Raw genomic sequence first — 20,087 nt, forward strand, 5'->3', positions numbered from 1 at the left:
CTCTGTCAAGCTAATAAAACAAACTCCAAATGAGTTAAAACACTGGAGGAGAGAGCATTTTGTGGGCTTTTATTTGAAACAGGTGCTGCTCTGGGAGAGGCAATTTTTAAGTCATTCAGACTGATGTGACATACTAGGAAAGTTACAGGCAAGAACTACTTAGCATTCTTATCCATCTGTTTGATATGGGTAATTAGTATTAATTATAGAATTTTAAAATCAGTTTTAAAAATACATGCACATAACACACACAAAAGTGATAGGTGAGTATATTAAAATACTGTTGAATTCTAAATATCTGGCTAAGCATATTGTATCATTATTATTGTCAACAGTTATTGAATTAAAGGCAAAGCTTTCATGCTGCAGAAAAATGCATATATTAAAAATTCTGTTGGAATTTCCATTAATAAATAAACAGAGCACCAACGTCTGGATTGCAAATATTTTGTCAGTATCCTTATGCTTAATTGGTTGAAAGATTGTATATTGTAGTATTTCACATTTCAGCTATAAAAGAGTAAGTAGGACATAACTTTGAAATTCATCCTTAAATCTTTGTTTTAATTTATCAGTCTTCACTTCTGCAGGAATGTTAGTTGTTACTGATATATTCTAGATCCTGCAAGAGCTAGACTGGCCAGTTGAAAGTATGTATTTCAGGCATCATTCAGCCTCAACAACTGGGCTGGTCATGAAGAGATTGTCCATGCTTCCAACTTTCTCAGAGCTGAAAGCGAAAGCTGATTAGTGGCACTCAAAGATGGGCATCTTTCAGTCCATGAGAGAGAGGAAAAGCTTTGAATTAGAAACACTGGTATTGTTCGCCTCCTCATAATGCTAATATTATTTACCCACACCCAGTCTGATTTGCTGTTTGTATTTCATATTGTAACCTCTACAGAGAAACAAAAAGAGCATCTTCAGATTTAGGATAGGAGAGCCATACGGCTTGCATTCTGTGCTGAAAGGAGGAACAGAAGGAGACGAGAAGAAACATGTTATGCAACACAGGATGTTGTCCTGCCCAGCTCACAAAACATAATTAGAAACCAAATCCCGTATCTGTTTCAAGGACCATTAGCCCCCTTTTTTTTGGACAAATGAGAAGTTCTTCTGCTTAGAAAGAGATATTTGCTCTGAAATTAGCCTTTAAATCAATAATAGTAGAATTGAAAGATAGCACTGCCAAAGATACAGTCAATCAAGATTTCGTTTAAAATCTGGGAGGAACTCTAAGATGACAGAGTTGCTTAATCTTTAACTATAAATCACATCCTTCTTTTAGATTTCAATTTTGGTCTATAGTACATTAGTTTGCCTTGTAATTAAAGAAATGGAATTGGAGTACTGTTCAAATAGGAATATTAAAACAATCACCTCTTTGACAGATTAAAATATATTTCATTTAAAGTGTAATAATCAAGGATCCAGTTGGTGATAAATAACATTTTCATTTTTGAATCCTTTAAAACGTTATATGAGGGAAATGTCTCACAGCTTCCTAACTTCTAATAACATGGTCTCCTTTCAGTAATACTGTTTCTATATTTATGGAGTGAAGAAACTCCACTCAGGAGCTGCTTGATAAAATACCTTAGTACATATTTCCCTGGAAGCAGGCTCTCTGCTGTGCCAGCAACATATGCTGAAGGCCAATTTAGAACATTTTAAATATGCACCATACCCTTCCTTTTCCAGCTACTGAAATGAAATGCATTTTGGCTTTAGCAAATGAGGATGGAAAGAGAGGAGGAACACTGCAGGGGAAAGTGGCTAAAGACAAACTTAGAGGATGATTGTGATGCTGCTCCTCTGCAGACTGAAACCCAAGCACTGCGTGTGTATCTTTTCTACTTGGCCTTCCCAGCTGTCAATATTCACAATGCAGAGCATGTGGTAGAGGAGATACAAGGTCAGTGCCATGAAAAACCATTCATTGAGAAAGGTAGCTAGGCAATACCTACTTGTCTTAGCAAGGAGAAACCAAAGGACCGGTTATAAGTTGAGAATTTGCACTTGGGACTGTTAAAGGACTTAGATATTCAAGAATTAGAAGTTCTCATTTTCATGGACCAAATCTGAAAATTAAGCATATACTTAGAAGGATGATGCCATTATGGCTCAGACTACTATGGAGACACACTGTTGATACCTACATGAAAAGATATGACCTCTCTGTTGCCCTCATTCATTGGAATTCTGAGATTCAAGGCTAGGTTCACTTCCACCGCACAAGCTAATTAAGGAATCAGATATTAACAGTACTTTTAAATTAATAATCAAAAGGTATTTAACAGTGTAATGGAAAGTTATCAGGTAAACACAGACAAACTCACTTAAGTACATATAGAAGCACATGTTGCAGCTTTAATCCCAGCATCAGTTGTGACTTTTGCCACTAATAGCCCCTAAGATGTGCTTTTTATCCAACCTTTCAGGTGACCTCTAGGTAGAATTACTACAAAGTGCATAATTCACTGTTGCTTTTTAATATAATTACAAAAGACTACTTGCTGTACTGGATTTTATTCTTAATTAAATAAAATGATCCTTTCATAACGTAGATGACTTGATCCTCAAGTCTATAAGCCAAATTTTGACAGATGTGAAAAATGAATTCTTACCAAAACAGAATATATATAAGTACATGCAGAATATATATATGTAAATATGTGCAATATACAATGTATGCAATGTATATAGACACAAATGATATTATATATCATATAAAACATTGATCTGGGTTCCCATGTAACCCGGCAAGGAACAGGGACCATCCTTTTACATATGTAACGTGTTTCCTGTAATTGTTTTACTCAAACACAATCATTTTCTAAGTGTGGTAATTATGTACACTTTTACATTATGAAGCACTGAGATACGTTAGTATATATTGTATTGTAATTATCACTGCCTTATTAGTGTGCAACCAAATATTATAGTTAGAATAGCCCACAATCTCAGGGAGGTGCAGAACCACACACACAATAAATAAAAATTAAGGGGAAAAAGGAAAGAGGAGGCATTTACAAGAAAATTTCCAAGAACTTCAGAAATGGGTCAAAGCAATGGTTGTACTACCCATGAAATTTGTAAATATTGGCTTGTGGAATCATTCTTTCTAGATGTAAATTTTCTCTTTTCATAATCTAAAACTCATGAAAGCTGTTTCCGGATAGAAGAGCGATCTCTTCATATGAATGGCTGCTGAGCCTACAGCCCTGCATTTTGGTGAAAGACTACAGTGATGTGCACAAATCAAGAGCTGCTGCTGCCACCTGAGGGTTATTCTAACTGTACACTCCTCTTTTAGTTCAGGACTTGGAATCAACCTGGTGAAGAGGGTCGGGCTGACAGCATACTGCAGGACTCTCCTAGAAGATCAGTATAAACCTAGGTCACCTAATGGTACCCAAGCTGTTAAGAGGGCCCCAGTGGAAGGAGAGAGTTGCTACAACTGAGGAAACTTGGAACTCACTGTGGTTAGGGGAACAGAGAATATTTATTAGAACTGTATAAAGCTTGTGTTCAGATTTTAACTGTGCTACTTAATTACCATGAAAAATAAAACTAAAAGGCCACTATCCTTTTAAAATGTCATTTCCTCATTGATACAATTAATATGGATGTTTTTTAAGATTTTATATGATAATGTATGTGAAACATATATAAATCTTGGAGGTTACACATGCTATTGCATTTATAAATGGAAGAGAGAACTGAAATCCCATTGAGAATGAGAACTGTTCATTTCTTCGACTACAGAACAGAGCTGAGGATCTGACGTTCATGATTTAATCTCTCTTGACATGGAGTGGTAAGGAGCTTTAGTGCTGAGGTTGAATTCTGCTTCTTTTACTATTTGGGCACTTTGCTTCATTTCTTTATCTAAAAAAATTCCTCCTCTTTAAGTAAGTAAAATAGTGTATGTTCTGTGGGACCATGGTAGAGAGTAAAGTGAAATAATGAATGGGACATAACCAGCACTCAGTAATGGTAGTCACACTCAAGCACTTCTTTGTAGTAAGAACAGAGAAAAATGAATCTAGGCAACTTTGTACCCAAAGAACATGATTTATTATAGAGTTATAATATCTAATTATAAACTTTTCTTTGGAGTGTACTTGATTAGGTTATACAGATACCTGTTATGGGCCCAATTTGTCATTGGTTTTATGCTTATATTATCCATTCCTTGAAATTTACATTCATAAACTAACTGATGCAAGTCAAATACCTGAAATAGAAATGTAAATTTCTTCTATGGTAAATTATAATCTTTTTCTTTGTCAGTTGATAGAAGGATAGAAATGATAATGACAAGAATAGTCACATGTTTAAATTAGGCAGTACAGTAATTCACTTAATATCTCACGCAATATAAAATGCCATCAGGGGGCTGGGGATTTAGCTCAGTGGCATAAGCGCCTACCTTGCAAGTGTGTGGTCGTGAGTTCAAACCCCGGTACTGATAAAAAAGAAAGAGACCAAAAAAAAAAAAAAAAAGTCATCAGGAGGGATTACTGGTCAATCCACTGTAGAATGGGTTGTCAGTTGTACTCTATTAAAATTTATTAAAAGTTTTTTTTTTTAATTTTAGCAACAGTAACATGGGTAAAAGTTGGAAAAAGAAAACTAAATTTGAGGTCTAAAAAACTGTGATTTTTTTTAAAATTATAGAATAAAGGAATAAGACATTGGGCCCAGGTAATGGCAATTTTAATTGTAATTTTCACTTTGAGCAGTGCCAAATGCTAGTAAAAGCTGAAATGAGTGACACTTAAGAAAAGAAAAATCTTCCCCCTTGAATGTCTTTAAAATCTATAATAATAATAATATAATAATATAAAGTGCATCTGGGCATTGCCTTCTGCTGCAGTTCTTGTCTGGCTCTCATCCAAAACTGTCAGGCTACTCTGAGTGCTGATGATTCATATCCCGGCACTCTTTTTATCTGAACATTGCAGTGTCTTTTCTTTGTACTTTGGCAGTGATGTTACCTTGATGTTCAAAAATCTTTTAAAAGCAACACAGTTTTTCACCGCATCTTGACAAATCATTGTCTGCTAGTAATGAAGAAAAAGCAAGTCCATGACCATTGTAAATATAAAGAAATAAACACACATGGGTTTCTAAAAGATGATTATTTTATATCTGCAAAGTGAATATCCTAATAATCTTTCCTTATTTCTCTTACATAAATCAACATGCATTTACATTCACAGGGTGCTTTTCATATGTTTCTGCATCTGAGGCTTGAAGCAGCCATGTGAAGATAACAAGGCTGGTTCTCATTAATATTCTAACTTATGTGTAAGGAAACTGAGGCTCAGAATGATTTATGACTGTTCCACTCAACCACAGATCTTCTCACTCAAAATGAGTGGTTCATTTTTTTTTATACTGTTGTCTTTTGGAAGGGAATATCAGCTTTGCCAGTGAATATTTAGTATCTAGAGCAAAAATGGTATCTTTTTCTGGGGTAAACACTGATCAAAGCTGCTGGAGTTCTTTGTTATTTGAATCCTACATTTTAAGGAGCACAGAGTGGGAAACTACAGGACATAAGGAGAGCCGAGAATGGTGAGGAACCTGGGAAGTAACCATGAGATCAGGGTTTTCCTTTCTGGAAAAGGGACAATGTAGACAGACATAGCTGACATTTCCAAATATTTATGGACTAATTTGTGGAATAGGAATTATGTTTGTTCATAACAATTCCAAGGAGCAGTAGAATCATTGGGTAGAAATTACACTGAGGTAGATTTATACTCAATATAAGAAACTTTCTAACATTTAGAGATGTTCAAAAATGGACTAGACTAGCTCACCACCACTGGGAAGTATTCACTGAGACTGCCCAACTTGAAGATTGTATGACTTTATAAGTATTATATTTTAGCAATGACAAAGTTATATGATGAACGTTTCTAAGAGCTCAAGAAAGAATTTCCTCACTAGCTAAAAGCAAAGGGATTTTGTAAGCTTTGCCATCCTGATTTTAAACAGAGAGAATTATATCTTTAACAATTACTGTTGCACACATCACAGGGTCTTGTGAAGTACTTTTCTACTGATAAAGATTAGTTAAAGTAGGTAAGGAAAAGTTCTGTAAGATTAGAATTGAAGTAGAGAACTATAAATTTTGTCATAGTTGTTGTGGTGGTACGTGCGTGTGTGTGTCTGTGTCTGTGTGTATGTGTATGTGCAGTTTGTATGCATCTTAACTTTCAGGAAGAATTTGTCATAGTGTTTGTTATTATCTGATTTATTACTTTTACTTCTTACCAGCGGAGCCCTAGGACATAATGTGAAAAGAGAGAGAGGAAAATTCTTCCAATAGAGGATTCCACTTTCTTAGTATGGAAAAGGACTGGGCATCCACACAGTGATAAGCTAAAAAGAATTTTTGCCTTCTACTTAGAAGCAGACCTATTAAGGGACATGTTGAGCTGGAGTCTGAAGTCACTAGTACATCTTCATTTTCTGCCCTAGGGGTTTGTTTTCCTTTTCCCCTAAAATGAAAATGGTGTTCTCAGAATTTTCGTTTCAACTTTTAAATTTTATGGTTCTAATTCTCTCAATTGTATAGCTCTGTTTCTGTACACAGGGAACTGTTGAAATTCGTAGGGGTTATGTTCCTAGAGCAACTGAGAATTGTGAAAAACTACAAATTTCAGATGGTCAGGCAAATGCCTATAAATGCCAATTTTTATAGTTCAAATTCTAAATATGCGGTTATGCAATCTAATAAATTACTGTATTAGTAAGCCCCTAAAAAGTTCAGGACATTTTGGTGGCATCTCAGAGATCTTAGGGCTTGAACAACAAAACTGAGAACACTGGAGGTAGCTCCTTGCGTTAGAACAACCTATAATGATGCAAGAATGCCGGTGCATGTGTAGGAGATGGGTTACAGGATAGCAGCCAATCAGCAGCAAGGAGAACTGAATAATGCCCTCAGATTGGCTACTTGTAAACCTCCTGTCAAAACAACAATTGTGAGGATATTGGTGGTTTCTGTGAAGTTGTGGAGGGTGGGGGAGGTTTCTTGAATAGTTATTAATTAGATTCTAAGGAAAAAATTCCTTGAATGACTGTATCTGAGCTGCATTTTCGCAGGGATATACTGTGTTTACATAGGAACTTGAATATGACCTTAATTATAACTGAAGCAATTCAATAATGTGTTCTTTCATTTGCTCAGAAATCTTTATTAAGTGAAACCTGTAGAAAAAGAAAAACTTTTCAATATAAGACGATTTTAAGAAATAAAACAAAATGGGAAATAGCAAATCATGTAGTTCTTTGTTCTGAAAGAGTAATGCTTAGTGTAATAATTAAAATGAAAATGATGTACTTCATTTGTATGGTATTTTGAAGCAAATATAATAGAATTTCTCTGGAAATTGTTTATTGTTGCATGGATTTGAAACTATAATATTTCAACTATGCCCCAAATCATAATGGTGTTCAATGAGAACTTGTACTGAATCTTTTAGCACCAGAATTTTTAAAATATCCATCCATTAATTCCAAGCAAAACTTTTCCTCTATAAATGAACTCATCATTGTATTATTTTTCAACAGATTCCAGAGGGGTGACTACCACATTGATGTCTGTATCAATGACTACCTGGATGTTTTCTGCCCTCACTATGAGGACTCCGTTCCAGAAGATAAGACTGAACGCTATGTCCTCTACATGGTGAACTTTGATGGCTACAGTGCCTGCGACCACACTTCCAAAGGGTTCAAAAGATGGGAATGTAACCGGCCCCACTCCCCAAATGGACCGCTGAAGTTCTCTGAAAAATTCCAGCTCTTCACTCCTTTTTCGCTAGGATTTGAATTCAGGCCAGGCCGAGAGTACTTCTACATCTGTGAGTATATAGATTTATCATGCTATGGGGCACCTGCAAGAATCCAGACTAATTTTTTACCCATGTTTCAGAGAATTGCAGAGCTGGACTCTACATTACAGATGTCTCCTCATAAATGCATACATCACAATCCCTAGGTACATTAGCTGGAAATTGAGAGCACAAATTAGATTAAAGACACAGTGTCTCTCTCCTTATGAAATTGCGTGTCAGCCTGTTCAGTGAACCACTGCTGACTTGTATTTCTTTTAAATGAAAATTGCTAGAACTTCTCCAAAGCTCAGGAAACGAAAAAAAAAAATCTTGAAAAGAATTAAAGGAAATAATTAAATTTACATAGCTTAGAGTCATTGGACTTCTTATTCAGGTGTCAGCATACCCTTTCAGTCATCCACAGTTTTAGTGGAGAAAGCCTAAACTCCTGCAAATGTCAGCATGCTGACAATAAATACTCTCTTTGCACCAAGGAGAAAAAGCAATTATTAAGAGCAGCTGTGTCTTTAAGCATCACGAGTGTGAAGAACTATCTAGCAAGGGTTACCAGGGAAATGCAATGAGTGAGTTTTTAACCTGTGAGCATTGACTGTCCTGGGAGAGCTCTAAAACTTTCTCAGCATTAATCACGTCATGCTCTTGTTTTTTCTCTATTATGTACACCATCACTTCTTCAAGCACGGTACTATTATATGTTATAGGTAAAGGTTTCTCAAGGTTCATTGTGCCTTAGAGTCATCTAGGGACTGTGTAACACATGTTCTGGCTTGGAGTCTGCATGCATAAAGCCCCCTGGTGAGTGGATGCTATGGTCCTACACAATAGATTTTGAAGAGTGAAGTCCTAACTAACACCTGTTCTAGGTAGTCTCCTATCAATCTGGACTCTCCTTTGACTGGTGTCAAATGTTTAAACTATGCAGCTATTCCCATGAATTTTCACTGTCAGCAGAAGGAGTTAAAGTCTTATTCATTCATAAGTACATTTACCAAACAGTTTACATTGGATCAGGAATGTGGGTGGGTGGGAGATGAAAAGATTTTTAGAGTGCAACCTTTTAGTAGGAAGCAGACCTGTAAATAGGCATCGTAGAGTATAGACAGGCAGCTGATGAATAAAGATAAATATGGGGAGCAGTAGGAACTTGAGGCAAGTCATGGCTCACCTGCTTGGGAGAATCAGGAAGTACAGCTGCACGCTGTGTGTGCGGATCCAAGGAGTACCGCTCAACCTGCTCAGCACCAACTTTTCACCTCAGCTTGCCAGACGAACGAGATAAAGAACATTCCTGTTTTTCTGACTCATTTCTCCAGTCCAAATGTTCCCACCCACATGCTCTGCCTTTACTGAGATTTCTGCCTCCTTTTCTTCTCCAGAAAACAGAATTTTATAAGTCGGATTTCACCATCAAAAGGACTCTCTCACTTATATTGGTATTGAATTTAAAAAGGAAATTGAACAGTGCCAGTTTTATTATTTCAGTACATATTTCTGTTATTAGTCATGAGAAAACATGTAAAAGCCTTGATACTATCTCACATTCAATATGTAAAATAAGAAAAGGAATATTGCGTCCTACAGATGCAGGAAATACTGGCATACAGTGAATTCACACATTCTCACACTGTATGCTCTTGACTTTTTCTTAATTTCTTACTTTATGAAAGAATCTTATTCAGTAAATAAGTAAAGGGGAAGAGGAATCTTCAACTGTGGGACAGCGTCTTATTAATTATCCAGCTATCAAATACTAATGTAAGAGGAATTATTACTATTTTTAAATTTTCTTCTTGATCTCTCAGATTAAAATACAACAAAGGCATAAACCAAAAATGAATATATAGCACTATGATGGGAAACATACCCACTAGCTAACTAACTACTTGATTGCATGATTATTAAAAATTATAGAATCCATTGAGGTTCATAAGCAAGATGCTATTATTCAAATATACCCATAGTGCTTATGACTGGTTTCTCCTCATTTGTGTTAAATTCAATATTTCACTAAAAATCATTATGTGTCTTCTATAACATTCATTTAACAGAGTCATTTAACTGTCAAGGGTTCCCGTCAAAGTAATTGTTCCAAAATGCTTCAAAATATCAAGAGCTTTTTGCTGTTCAGCTGAGTTTAACTTGAATTGCTTTTTTTTAAATGAAAGGTAAAACAGCACAAATTAGCATCAAAGCAGTGTTCATTTACAAGAAGCACAGTGGCCTGGTGATCACTTAAGTTGAATTTTCAGCTATGTTTTTGACCCACAGAAGCAACCTTGCCTGTGCTTTGGGCAGCAAAGGGGGTCTATCTCTTTTGCTGCTGAGAACAGTACTAACAGCGCTGATGTGGACATCTCACAGATGTTTAATGTACTGTGGTCATAATTAAACTGAAGGATTCCTAGGGGAGAATTGGCCCTCCATTGAATTTTCCTCTCCTAATATGCATGGAATGAACAAGATGATTGGGAAATGACTTTTTTCATACTTAGCACATTACAAGAAACTCTATTGCTGATCTCAGGAGTAAGCTTGATGGCCCACTAAGCAATTTCATCCAATATTGTTGCTAGGCCAGGAGTGCATTTCAGTACCTCATAGCTTTCATGTCCCTTCTAACTTTTCCAAGACAAAAATGAGGGGGAAACTGTGTAGCCTGTTGTCTGCTCTGCTTCAGACTGTTAGAGGCGGGCCTTGGTGTAACTGTCGGGTAGACTGCCAACTTTCAGAGGCAAACATGGATTTGTGGGAAGGGGAGGTATTTCATGATCAGATTACCAAGATTCAGAAAGGACACATGTCAGGATTCTTATCAAGTTCTACTTTATCTGCAACAAGACTTATTTTTTTAATTTATTCCTAAAATCAAGACAATGATTAAAAACATCACAGATGAAGTTTCCAATTTATTTTAGAAACAAAACATCATTCACAGTACTAAATCTTTTACTCAATTCCCAGTGACTCTATATTATGTATTCTTCCTTTTAGATGAGACAATACTTTAAGTAGTTATTATAGTCACTGATTATTGCTATCTTGGGCCATTATTCATTGTGACGTACTGCTTTTTAATCTGTAGGAGTTATTTGGTAAGAAATCAGCACACTCATATTATTAAAAGAAAATCAGTGACATTTCTACCAGTGATAGATTTGCAGGATTGCCAGTTGATTAGTTCAGGTATTTGTCATTTATGAAGAATTCCTAAAGAAAGAATAATTTTAGAAACTTAAAAAAATACTCATTCACGAACTTCAAAAATACTTCAGAAATATTTTTCATAAATTTTAGCCTAATGAGGAAATGTTTGGAAGGTTTTTTTTCTGCTGTTATTGTGGATAAAGTTAAATCATTAAAATATGGGCACTGTAAGCTATCTTTGCAAAGTTAATAGAAACATGGAATTTTGAATGTGCCCTTTTGTAAAAGAAGGACACAGAGCCCCAGGACACACTCTTGTGCTAAGTAGTTGCACAATCATGGGTAGTAAATAATTTATTCTCTCTAAAGTCTACCTCTACCTCTGTGAAATAATATGGTTGTAATTGATGATTTCTGAAATCTCTTAGAGCTTTAATATCTTAATCTTACTATATTTTACTGGATGCCTGAAGTTTCAGGCTAAGAAATAGCATGAGTATAATGGCCTAGCCAATGTCTTGCTTAGTAGGTGTCAATGAAAAGGTGTCAGCTGAAGGAAATTCTTTCAGGGAAATGTGGAATTGAAAGATGTGTTAGAATCACCGAGCCAGTTTTCTCCCTGCCGCCCTGTACAGGCCGCTGAGATCAGTGGTCTCTCCTAGGACAGCAGAAATTACTGTGCTTTCCTGATGCCCCCACCTCCACAGCATGTGTTATCACTGTGTCAAAACCCTCCCTGGTTTTGTTTCTTGCCAAAACCAAAGTCCAGTCTCTGACCCGGCACCAAGACCCTCCAGGGCTGTGCTCCTTCCTCCCCTACCGTCCATGTCTGATTTCCTGTCTCACGGTGCTCTTCCTCTGCTCCAGGCACCCTGCCCTCCTGTCTTCTCGTATCCATCAGTGCAGCCTAACGGGGCTTTGGGAGCTTAGTGTCCTGTTGCTGTCGGCATCCATGTCCCTTTCCTTATCCCCCACTTTCCTTGGAAGGGTGCTCAAAAATGTCTGCTCTGACATTGCGGTATAAAAATAATACTGCCCTCGTTCCCTACCCTCTTCCACACCTTTTCCCCCAGTTACTAACCAGCCTTGATGTTGTATATAGTTGGTTACATACTGCTGATTCTGCTGTATATCACATAGTGTATTGTTTGGCATATAGTAGACATTCAATAAATAAGGATAAGCAGTGTTTACATAGCACTTAATCTGCGTAAGGCACCCTTTTAAGTATCCTGCAGTTCTCAAAAACAATGCTACGAGACAATGTTGTTTTTTTCTTTTTTCATGAGTGAAAAAACTGAGCCATGAATTTAAGTAAGTAGAAAAAGGGTCACATAGATAATAAGTAGGTGAACTGAAAGGAAATTTAAGTAAGCAATTAAAAGAAGTGAAAATATATATAAAGCCCAGATGTGTGTGTGTGTGTATATATATATATATATAAAGTCCATTAAAAAAAAAAAAACAGGATAAAAACCAGGTCTTATATAGTTCAGAATGAAAAATATATTTTATGGTATAGAAATAGAAATAAGTAACACTCTCTTTGACATAGACTGTTTAGAGAGTACTACTGTATAAACTGTCCTTACCCCAATTCTGATAATGCAAGATACATTTTAAATACATTTATGTATTTTCAGCTCCACAAAGGATATCCAGAAGATGTATTTCAAATAACTTCAGAAACCAGAAAGTTACATTTTCTGAGGAATTCTTTTCAAATTTACTGAAATAAAGTATTCAGATTGAATCATGATTACACACTGGATTCAGGAATTAGTGGTTTTAATGAGAAACCTACTAAAGAAGACAAATGCCATTTTCTGAAAATAATGCTAAAAAAGGCAGAGAATCTAGCATTTGTCACGTTAAATTTACAGCTGATAACATTCTGTTACTATAGAAATTTTAACCTCATACTATATATGTACTTGAATGCATTTACTTAACTAATTATGTATTTTAATTAAAAGTTTACAACTTTGTCTTAGGCCATGAGGCAACTTTGTTATACTTTATATCCTTTTTTAAATTAACAAAATAAATAAACTAAATTACTAAGATAAATCTGATGAAAATTTTGAAGGTGAGCTTCAGAAATCATTTCATTGTGCAGTATGGTTATTGATTAACCCTTTAAGGGCATAGGAATATTAGGGAAACAGAATAATAATGTAAAGAAGACACTCCTTCACTTGTCAATTTTATGTCTTTCAAAAAAAAAAGCCTTTTGGGGGTGTAGAGTGTAGTTTCTCACGGAAGTATTCACAACATCAGGCAAGTATTTTACAATATATAGAATCTGCTTATTTATAATATTGACAGAAAACTATATTTTCAATCAAAAATAGTAGAAAGCTGTATCTAAAAGCGTTGCTCAATAAATATTATTTGAATAAATAGATGCCATGGTAGTAAACCTTACTGAAAAAAAAAAGATTTTTTTTTAAAAAAGCTTTTATTATATTGTAAAATTTAAGAAAAGCAAACAGTTTTACTATACCTCAGTTGTAATTCCCTACTTCCTAGTAATGGTTTTAATTGTATGCTGGAAACACAGTTTAAAAAAAAAAAAAAAGCACAGACTATGGTGAGTACAGCCCTGCGACAGACCTAAATCCTCCTCCAATATGCCTAGTAGTTATATGACTTTACTTACCTTTATCAATCTTCCCCTTCTTCATCTGTAAAATGGGTATGATAATTTTTAAATTACAATCTTTCCTATATCCAAGACTCAGTTAATGATTTTTGCAGAAAAATCATTCTGTGTGGTATTGTATATCAAACCCAGGAGGTACTCTACCACAACTGCATTTTTTTTTTTTTTAATTTAAAAAGTGTCTTGCTCGGTTGCCCAAGCTGGCTTCAAATGTATGATCCTCCTACCTCAGCTTCCCAAATAGCTTGGATTATAGGCATGTACTTCTGCATTAAAGTATCTTTTCAAAGAATCACTTGACTCCCAAGAATATATCTTCATGAATTCACATCCAAAAATTTTGCATCCTTTGAAAAGTTAACCGATGCATAAGGTTTAAATTTTAAAATTAATTCCAATATTCTTAAAGGACATTGTGCTAGGATTACTTATGCTTAAGAATGTCTTAATTCTCCTTTAGACATGTGATTTTTCAGTGACTTTCACTGGTAATCTACATTAAGAATTATTTTGATCCTGGCAGTTCACATGAATCCACCTTTTTACTGAATTTTTCTTATTGAACTAGAAAGAGTGTCAGAACGGCACAATTATCCAAGCAGGAGGTAATCTTTTTCACTGTTCATAATCTCTTATATTTCAGAGCAGGTGACCTATAAATACAATATACTTGCTTAAAATGAACAACTCAATATTTGCTCCAATGGGTGTATTTTACTTTTGTTATTGAAAAATGCCTCTGATTACTGAAGTCTTATTTTAGCATTGTTTGTTCCAACATCAGCTCTGCTGAGATTGAAGAAATTTCTAACTGGAATTTCCAGGAAGCCTGTGGTCAAATGCTAGTTTATCTTTCCTGGTTTTTCAGGCCTGTGATCCCAGAACATGATTTTTTTTTTCCCAGAACCTGCTTCTAGTAGGCACATTTATGCTAACACAGAAAAGAACTGAAGGACAATTCTATTAGGAGAGTGAGGAACTTCAATATTTTCTAAAATAAAAAAATCTGACTATTATTTAGGTTTTTAGTTTTAAATTTTTTATTTTGAAAATAGAATGGAAGGTTTTTTATACTTGGATACTGGAAATATTTTCAGGAATTGCAGTAAGTCTCTCTCTGAAAATAGTCCTTTTATTGCTTAGTGAACCTGCAAATACGCACCTTTTCATTTAAAGAATGAATTTAGAGGATTGTGTCTGTTTCAAGTTGTCCCTAGTCGTCTTTCAAGATAACATGGATGGATTTTAAGGGCTCTTAACGAAGGTTAAATAAAAAGCCTGAAATAGGAAAATTTAGAGACTTCAGTATATTTTCTGTGTTAATTGTAGTTTTCTCTTATAAAAACAATTATTTATTGCCTGGTGTTCTGTTAACCATCCAAACAAAAATTGTCCATGCATCAGGGATATAGCTGAGCAGCACGAGTGCCTGCCTGGCAAGCATAAAGTCCTGAGTTCAAATTCTATGCGTCACCTAGGTAGCACAGAGTACAGATGTTGCTTCCAGGCTTCACAATGGCTTCTCTTAGCACATTTCACATAGCCTGAGTGAAATCCAAGGAGGAGGCGGCAACTGACAGAAACACAAGATATTTAAAAATTATTACTGTTTTTTAAAGTTTTAGCAATACTATTTGGTCAAGTAATGAAAACTTTAAAAAGTAGTTTAACTAAAATAATCAGAGATTAATGCCAGGTCCATGAAAAGGACACTGGGGTGAACATAACTGATTAAAAGGTTTTCAGGTGGGAAGCATTCTTAAAGTTTACAAAGGGTGACTGGAGATTTAGCTCAGTGACATAAGCAAGCACTCACTGCATGGCAAGCGTGAGATTGTGAGTCCAATCCCTGGTACCAAAAAAATAGTTTGCAAAGGGAGCCTTAAAAGCTATTGAATAATTGGGCTTTATAGAAATTTGTGGATCAGCCACAGGAAACTGAGAACGCATAAGCACTGCTCACATTGTCTGAAATTTTCAAAGGCTATGACATTCAGATAAGAAGTCCAAAAACAAAGTAATTTTCATTGGCACTCCGTTTAAGAATCAAACTGCTATTATGAGGAAGCGTGTAGAGTTTTGACCTCCTGAGGGCCAGGAAGAGATTATGTCACCTTTTGCCACACTAAGAATAAATGCTGAAAGTGAGACAAATTAGAGGATTGTTCTTTTAATCCCTAAATGTCAAAAGTAGGCATATATCCTAGAGAATTAATGCACCTGATTAATTGTGTAATTTCACAAAGAGGCAGTAATAACCTTACAAACATGTAATGTACTAATTTGGTTTCCAAGTTAACTGAAAATAACTTAATGAGCTGTTGCATTGCATGTATATATGGTGTTACACACAGCAGATGCCAGGAGAAATGGAAATAACACACCCGAGACACTTGGAATAACAGTGTTTATACTTCATTGACTTTGGGATGTCAGCATGCTATTCTCTGTGTTTCCCTCAGTAACTTATTAAGGCGAGTGACTTCAGTGTGTTGATGTCTAAGTGTCATTTGTAAATTTCACAAGCATGTGTGCACCAAAGGCATAGTCACTCTTCAGGGGAAAAATACTTTCTAGTATAGACAATCAAAATCTTATCCATGAGACATACACAATAGAGTGTAAGGTGACTCTGAATATGGTGCATGCTGGAAAAATAGGATTGTGGGCTTTGATCAGAAGAAATACTACTTCTACAGATTTTCCCACTGATCTATTCTTGCTCTATTTTAACAGAATGGTCGTGTAACTCTTGGTTTGAAAGTTGTCATACAGCCGCACAGCAGGCCTATATTATCTACAGTGTTCTTTATGAGGAAATATAAATCACCACAAATGAGACTTTTCACAGCCAGAGATATATAGAAATTTGTGTCAGTGCTTTGCTGGCTGGCTAAAAAATATCTCTAGGCTCCGAAGCACTCTCACAACTCATCTCTGTCCCTACCCTTTTGGGAAGCAGTTCTCAAAACTTGAGATTTATGGTTCAGAGAGCTGATAGTGGCCCTCAAGTTTTCTATTTTCTCATTTCTTTAATATTAATGCAGAGAATGAGGCATTATCAGTCATTATTTTAGTTCATGAGTATCCTGTGGGCTTGAAATATGGTTTCTAGGGATATGGCTTACCTCTGTTTAATCGGGGAAATATGTGGACTTTGGCAACAGGCTGCTTTTCCAAGGAATTCTTTTAGGCAGATTGTATAAAATTCACATTAGGAACAAAACTTAATATATACGCTATATCCAGGTTGGGTTTAAAAATGTAATGTTTTACAAAATATTAATTATTTCTGAGCCTCCAAAGTAAAATATTATGAATTGGAAACTAGCCAGCCAGTCTATTATTGTTAAAAACTGGAGTGATCTTTTAATTTTACTATTTTCAGAGATGTACAATATCTCCAACCATCTTTATCTATATTAATGTTAGCTAAGAGTTGGTCTTTAGTTACTGTTCCCTTTTGCATGCACAGCCTTAAAAATAAATCACATGCTCTGAACTGTTATAAAATGAGCATATACTGTTTTCAACTTCAATTTGTCTGATTTCCATTACCTCCAGATTCAGGCTTCTAATATAAAATTTGCTTTGTTCCTTATTTTAAGGCATTTTTGAAAGTTAATTTTCTCCTAAGTAGATTTTTAGGAACTTTGACTAGAATCTGAAATAATGAAGGTTCACTGTATGTTTCATTTTAACATGGGTCCTCATCCTTTAATTCAGAAACTCTTGCTCTATTTTAAGTGGAATTTTAAGGAACGAGTTGAGGTCAGGCATTGTAAACTAGAGTCTGAAACATGGATAGGGTGATGTTTTATTTTTCAATACGTGGCTTCAAGGTCTGGCTGAATACTGCTGGGAAGCTCAGGCAGCCAGTTTTAATGTGATGATTCTGTGAAGTCTTTTGCTAAAGGCTAACCTACGCCTTGATTAATAACTACTACCCTTCCACTTGTGCTGATCATCATAGTTACAATACCCTAGCATTTATCGGCACATATTCCATGTGCCAAGCATAATTACCAAGCACTGTTCATGCTTCAACTCATCAAATCCTCCTTATGAGGTAGTATTGTTATTGCTATTGTATAGATGAAGAAACTGAGTCTGAGAAAGGTTGAAGAATTTGCAGAGGATCATACAGTAATGATGTTCAGGTTCAAACCCATGCAGTGTGCTTCTATATCAAAGCTCCTTATTTTCTTGTATCATCATTTTTTTTTAAAAAAAAATCAAGAGTGCCTGGGATTTAACCTAGGGCTAGCCACATGCTATGCCTGTATTCTTTGAGCACTAAATACACCCTCAGGTTCATAATAAAATTTTTAAAGAAATTAAAAGGAAACAGATTTCAAACATCATTATTAAATCATTAGCCCAGTCTTACTTTATTGTATAAATTTACCCTGAAACTTAAGGCAAACTTCATTCTAAAAATAGCCAATGAAAAATATGTAGGTAAACTTACCTTTTGCTTGATGTTCACATACTAAAAGGCACATAGGCTTATAAAACAAAGTAGAAAAGAATTTATTTCTTTGTGAATTCAAAATATGATAACATAATCAAGAAATGTCATTCACTATCTCTTCCAATTGTATTGTAGACATTTAATGCTTAGCAAGACTATTGAGACTGTATTGTCTCTTTGGTTCCCTGAGTCATTTTTCAGAGGTTAAATTTCATTAACAGAATCAATACCACAGTGTAGACATTGTGGATATATTACAAAGCCTTATGACCAACTCTCTCAGAATTGCAGCTTGTTAAATGACCTGCCAGGGATTCCTGCACTTTCTCTTTACGCAATACAGCAGCTACAAATTGTTGTTACAACTATTACTGTTACTTGTAATTGCTATTGCTGCTGCTCCTGTTATTTAAGATCCACTACTTTTTCATAGATTTGAAGTTACGATTATCTGTTCACAAGAAAGAGGGCTAAAGGTTCTAGAGGGGAAAGGTCACTTTGAGAATGTATAACTTTCGAAATCCTTTAAAACCTGGCTGTCATGAGCAGCACCTGGATTTTACACAGAAGAATCTTGGCACTGGGTCATGAAAGAGATTGCCAGAGTTGGGAAGTCCACTTGGCTACTCTTCAGCCTCCCCTCTCCTGATAAGGAAATCACAACAGCAAAGACAGGGATAAATGAAAAGATGAGTGTAAGTGGAATCCAGAGTATTTGTAAAATAAAGCCAAATAGATTGAGCCAGGTTGCAGACAACCATTCATTCTAGCCTGAAGAATTTGGAATGTTCCTAACAGGCAATAGAGAGAAGTACCTTCTAGAAGGGAAGACCAACTTGGGGCTTATTGTATAAATACACTAAAATCATTTGTTGGAGGGCTGGATGCCTGCTGCGTGTGTAATGATAACATGAGAGCACTCATTCAGCCTGTATATTCATGTACACTAATTCGTTTATATCTTCTCACAATTATGTGTTAGGCACTATTGTTCTTGCCATTTTACAGATGAGGAAACTGAAGCACCAACAGGTCAAATAACTTGCCTAAAATTCCACATTTGTTGGGATGGAGTCCAGACTTCAGCAATGGCGTTCTGGCTCCAAAGCCCATGCTCTTAACTCTTTATGAATGACAAAAAATATTCAAATGCATGTACCAGGAGCAGTACTAGCAGTTATGACAATTTATTCTAATCTTAGAGATATTAATATCTTTAACTTGAATTTCTGTTGTTTAGGGAATGCCTTCGGCTCTGTTGCCATAGTTGTGTAGTTTTAATTTTTTGCATAGGCTTTTATTATGTTGATATTATGTGGAATTGCTAAATCAATAACATTTGCTGGCTTATTAGTTTAGTCAAATGGCAAAATTTCTGACCTTTTAGTATGATGTGTTTATTATTAAAGTCCATTTTAAAAGATTTAGTAAAGCTATTTCCTAACATATTTATATTCAAAATGCTATATAAATCCATTTATCGAGCTGTACTTGGGGCTGTCTGTACTTACGCATCATTATATTTGCAGAAAATTGACTGTGGCTATAGAAAGACGTACTTCAGTATTGCATATTACATTCTTATTAGTCAGGCAGAGCATCAGTGCTTACTGAGGTGTGTCTCCCTGGTTGGCCAATCTAGTATGTAGTAGAGACTATAGAGTGACAATGGAGAGTACTTGTCATCATTGTCCTTCGGAAAGTCACAAGCCAACATGGGAAATATTTATCCATGAAAATAATGGCAAAACAGGAGATGAAGGATGTTGCAAAATTAGCGCTGCTTATAAAAGGGATAGAAGATTGCTCCAGGAGGAAAAGATTAAACATGTGCAGTATTGACTTGAGGAGAAATGTAGTATTCAGGGCTTGCGACTTAAGCCTGAATAATCCATCTGTGAGGACAGAGGTATAAAATTCCAGA

At 35.5% G+C, this 20,087-nt stretch overlaps 1 protein-coding gene across 3 annotated transcripts in view; it reads left to right on the forward strand.

The window, feature by feature from the left end:
* Efna5 (ephrin A5) overlaps window positions 1–20,087 on the forward strand; it is a 267,527-nt gene that overhangs the window by 212,560 nt on the left and 34,880 nt on the right. For all 3 annotated transcript variants that reach the window (XM_063245487.1, XM_003463538.5, XM_003463539.5), the window contains one exon: window positions 7,594–7,886. In XM_063245487.1, coding sequence (XP_063101557.1) covers window positions 7,709–7,886 — 178 coding nt within the window. In that variant the 5' untranslated portion in view covers window positions 7,594–7,708. The remainder of the gene's footprint in view (window positions 1–7,593; window positions 7,887–20,087) is intronic.

Source organism: Cavia porcellus, unplaced genomic scaffold (assembly GCF_034190915.1).
Source record: "Cavia porcellus strain 051 isolate PalLab524CR breed Dunkin Hartley unplaced genomic scaffold, mCavPor4.1 scaffold_2, whole genome shotgun sequence".
Classification (NCBI taxonomy): domain Eukaryota; kingdom Metazoa; phylum Chordata; class Mammalia; order Rodentia; family Caviidae; genus Cavia; species Cavia porcellus.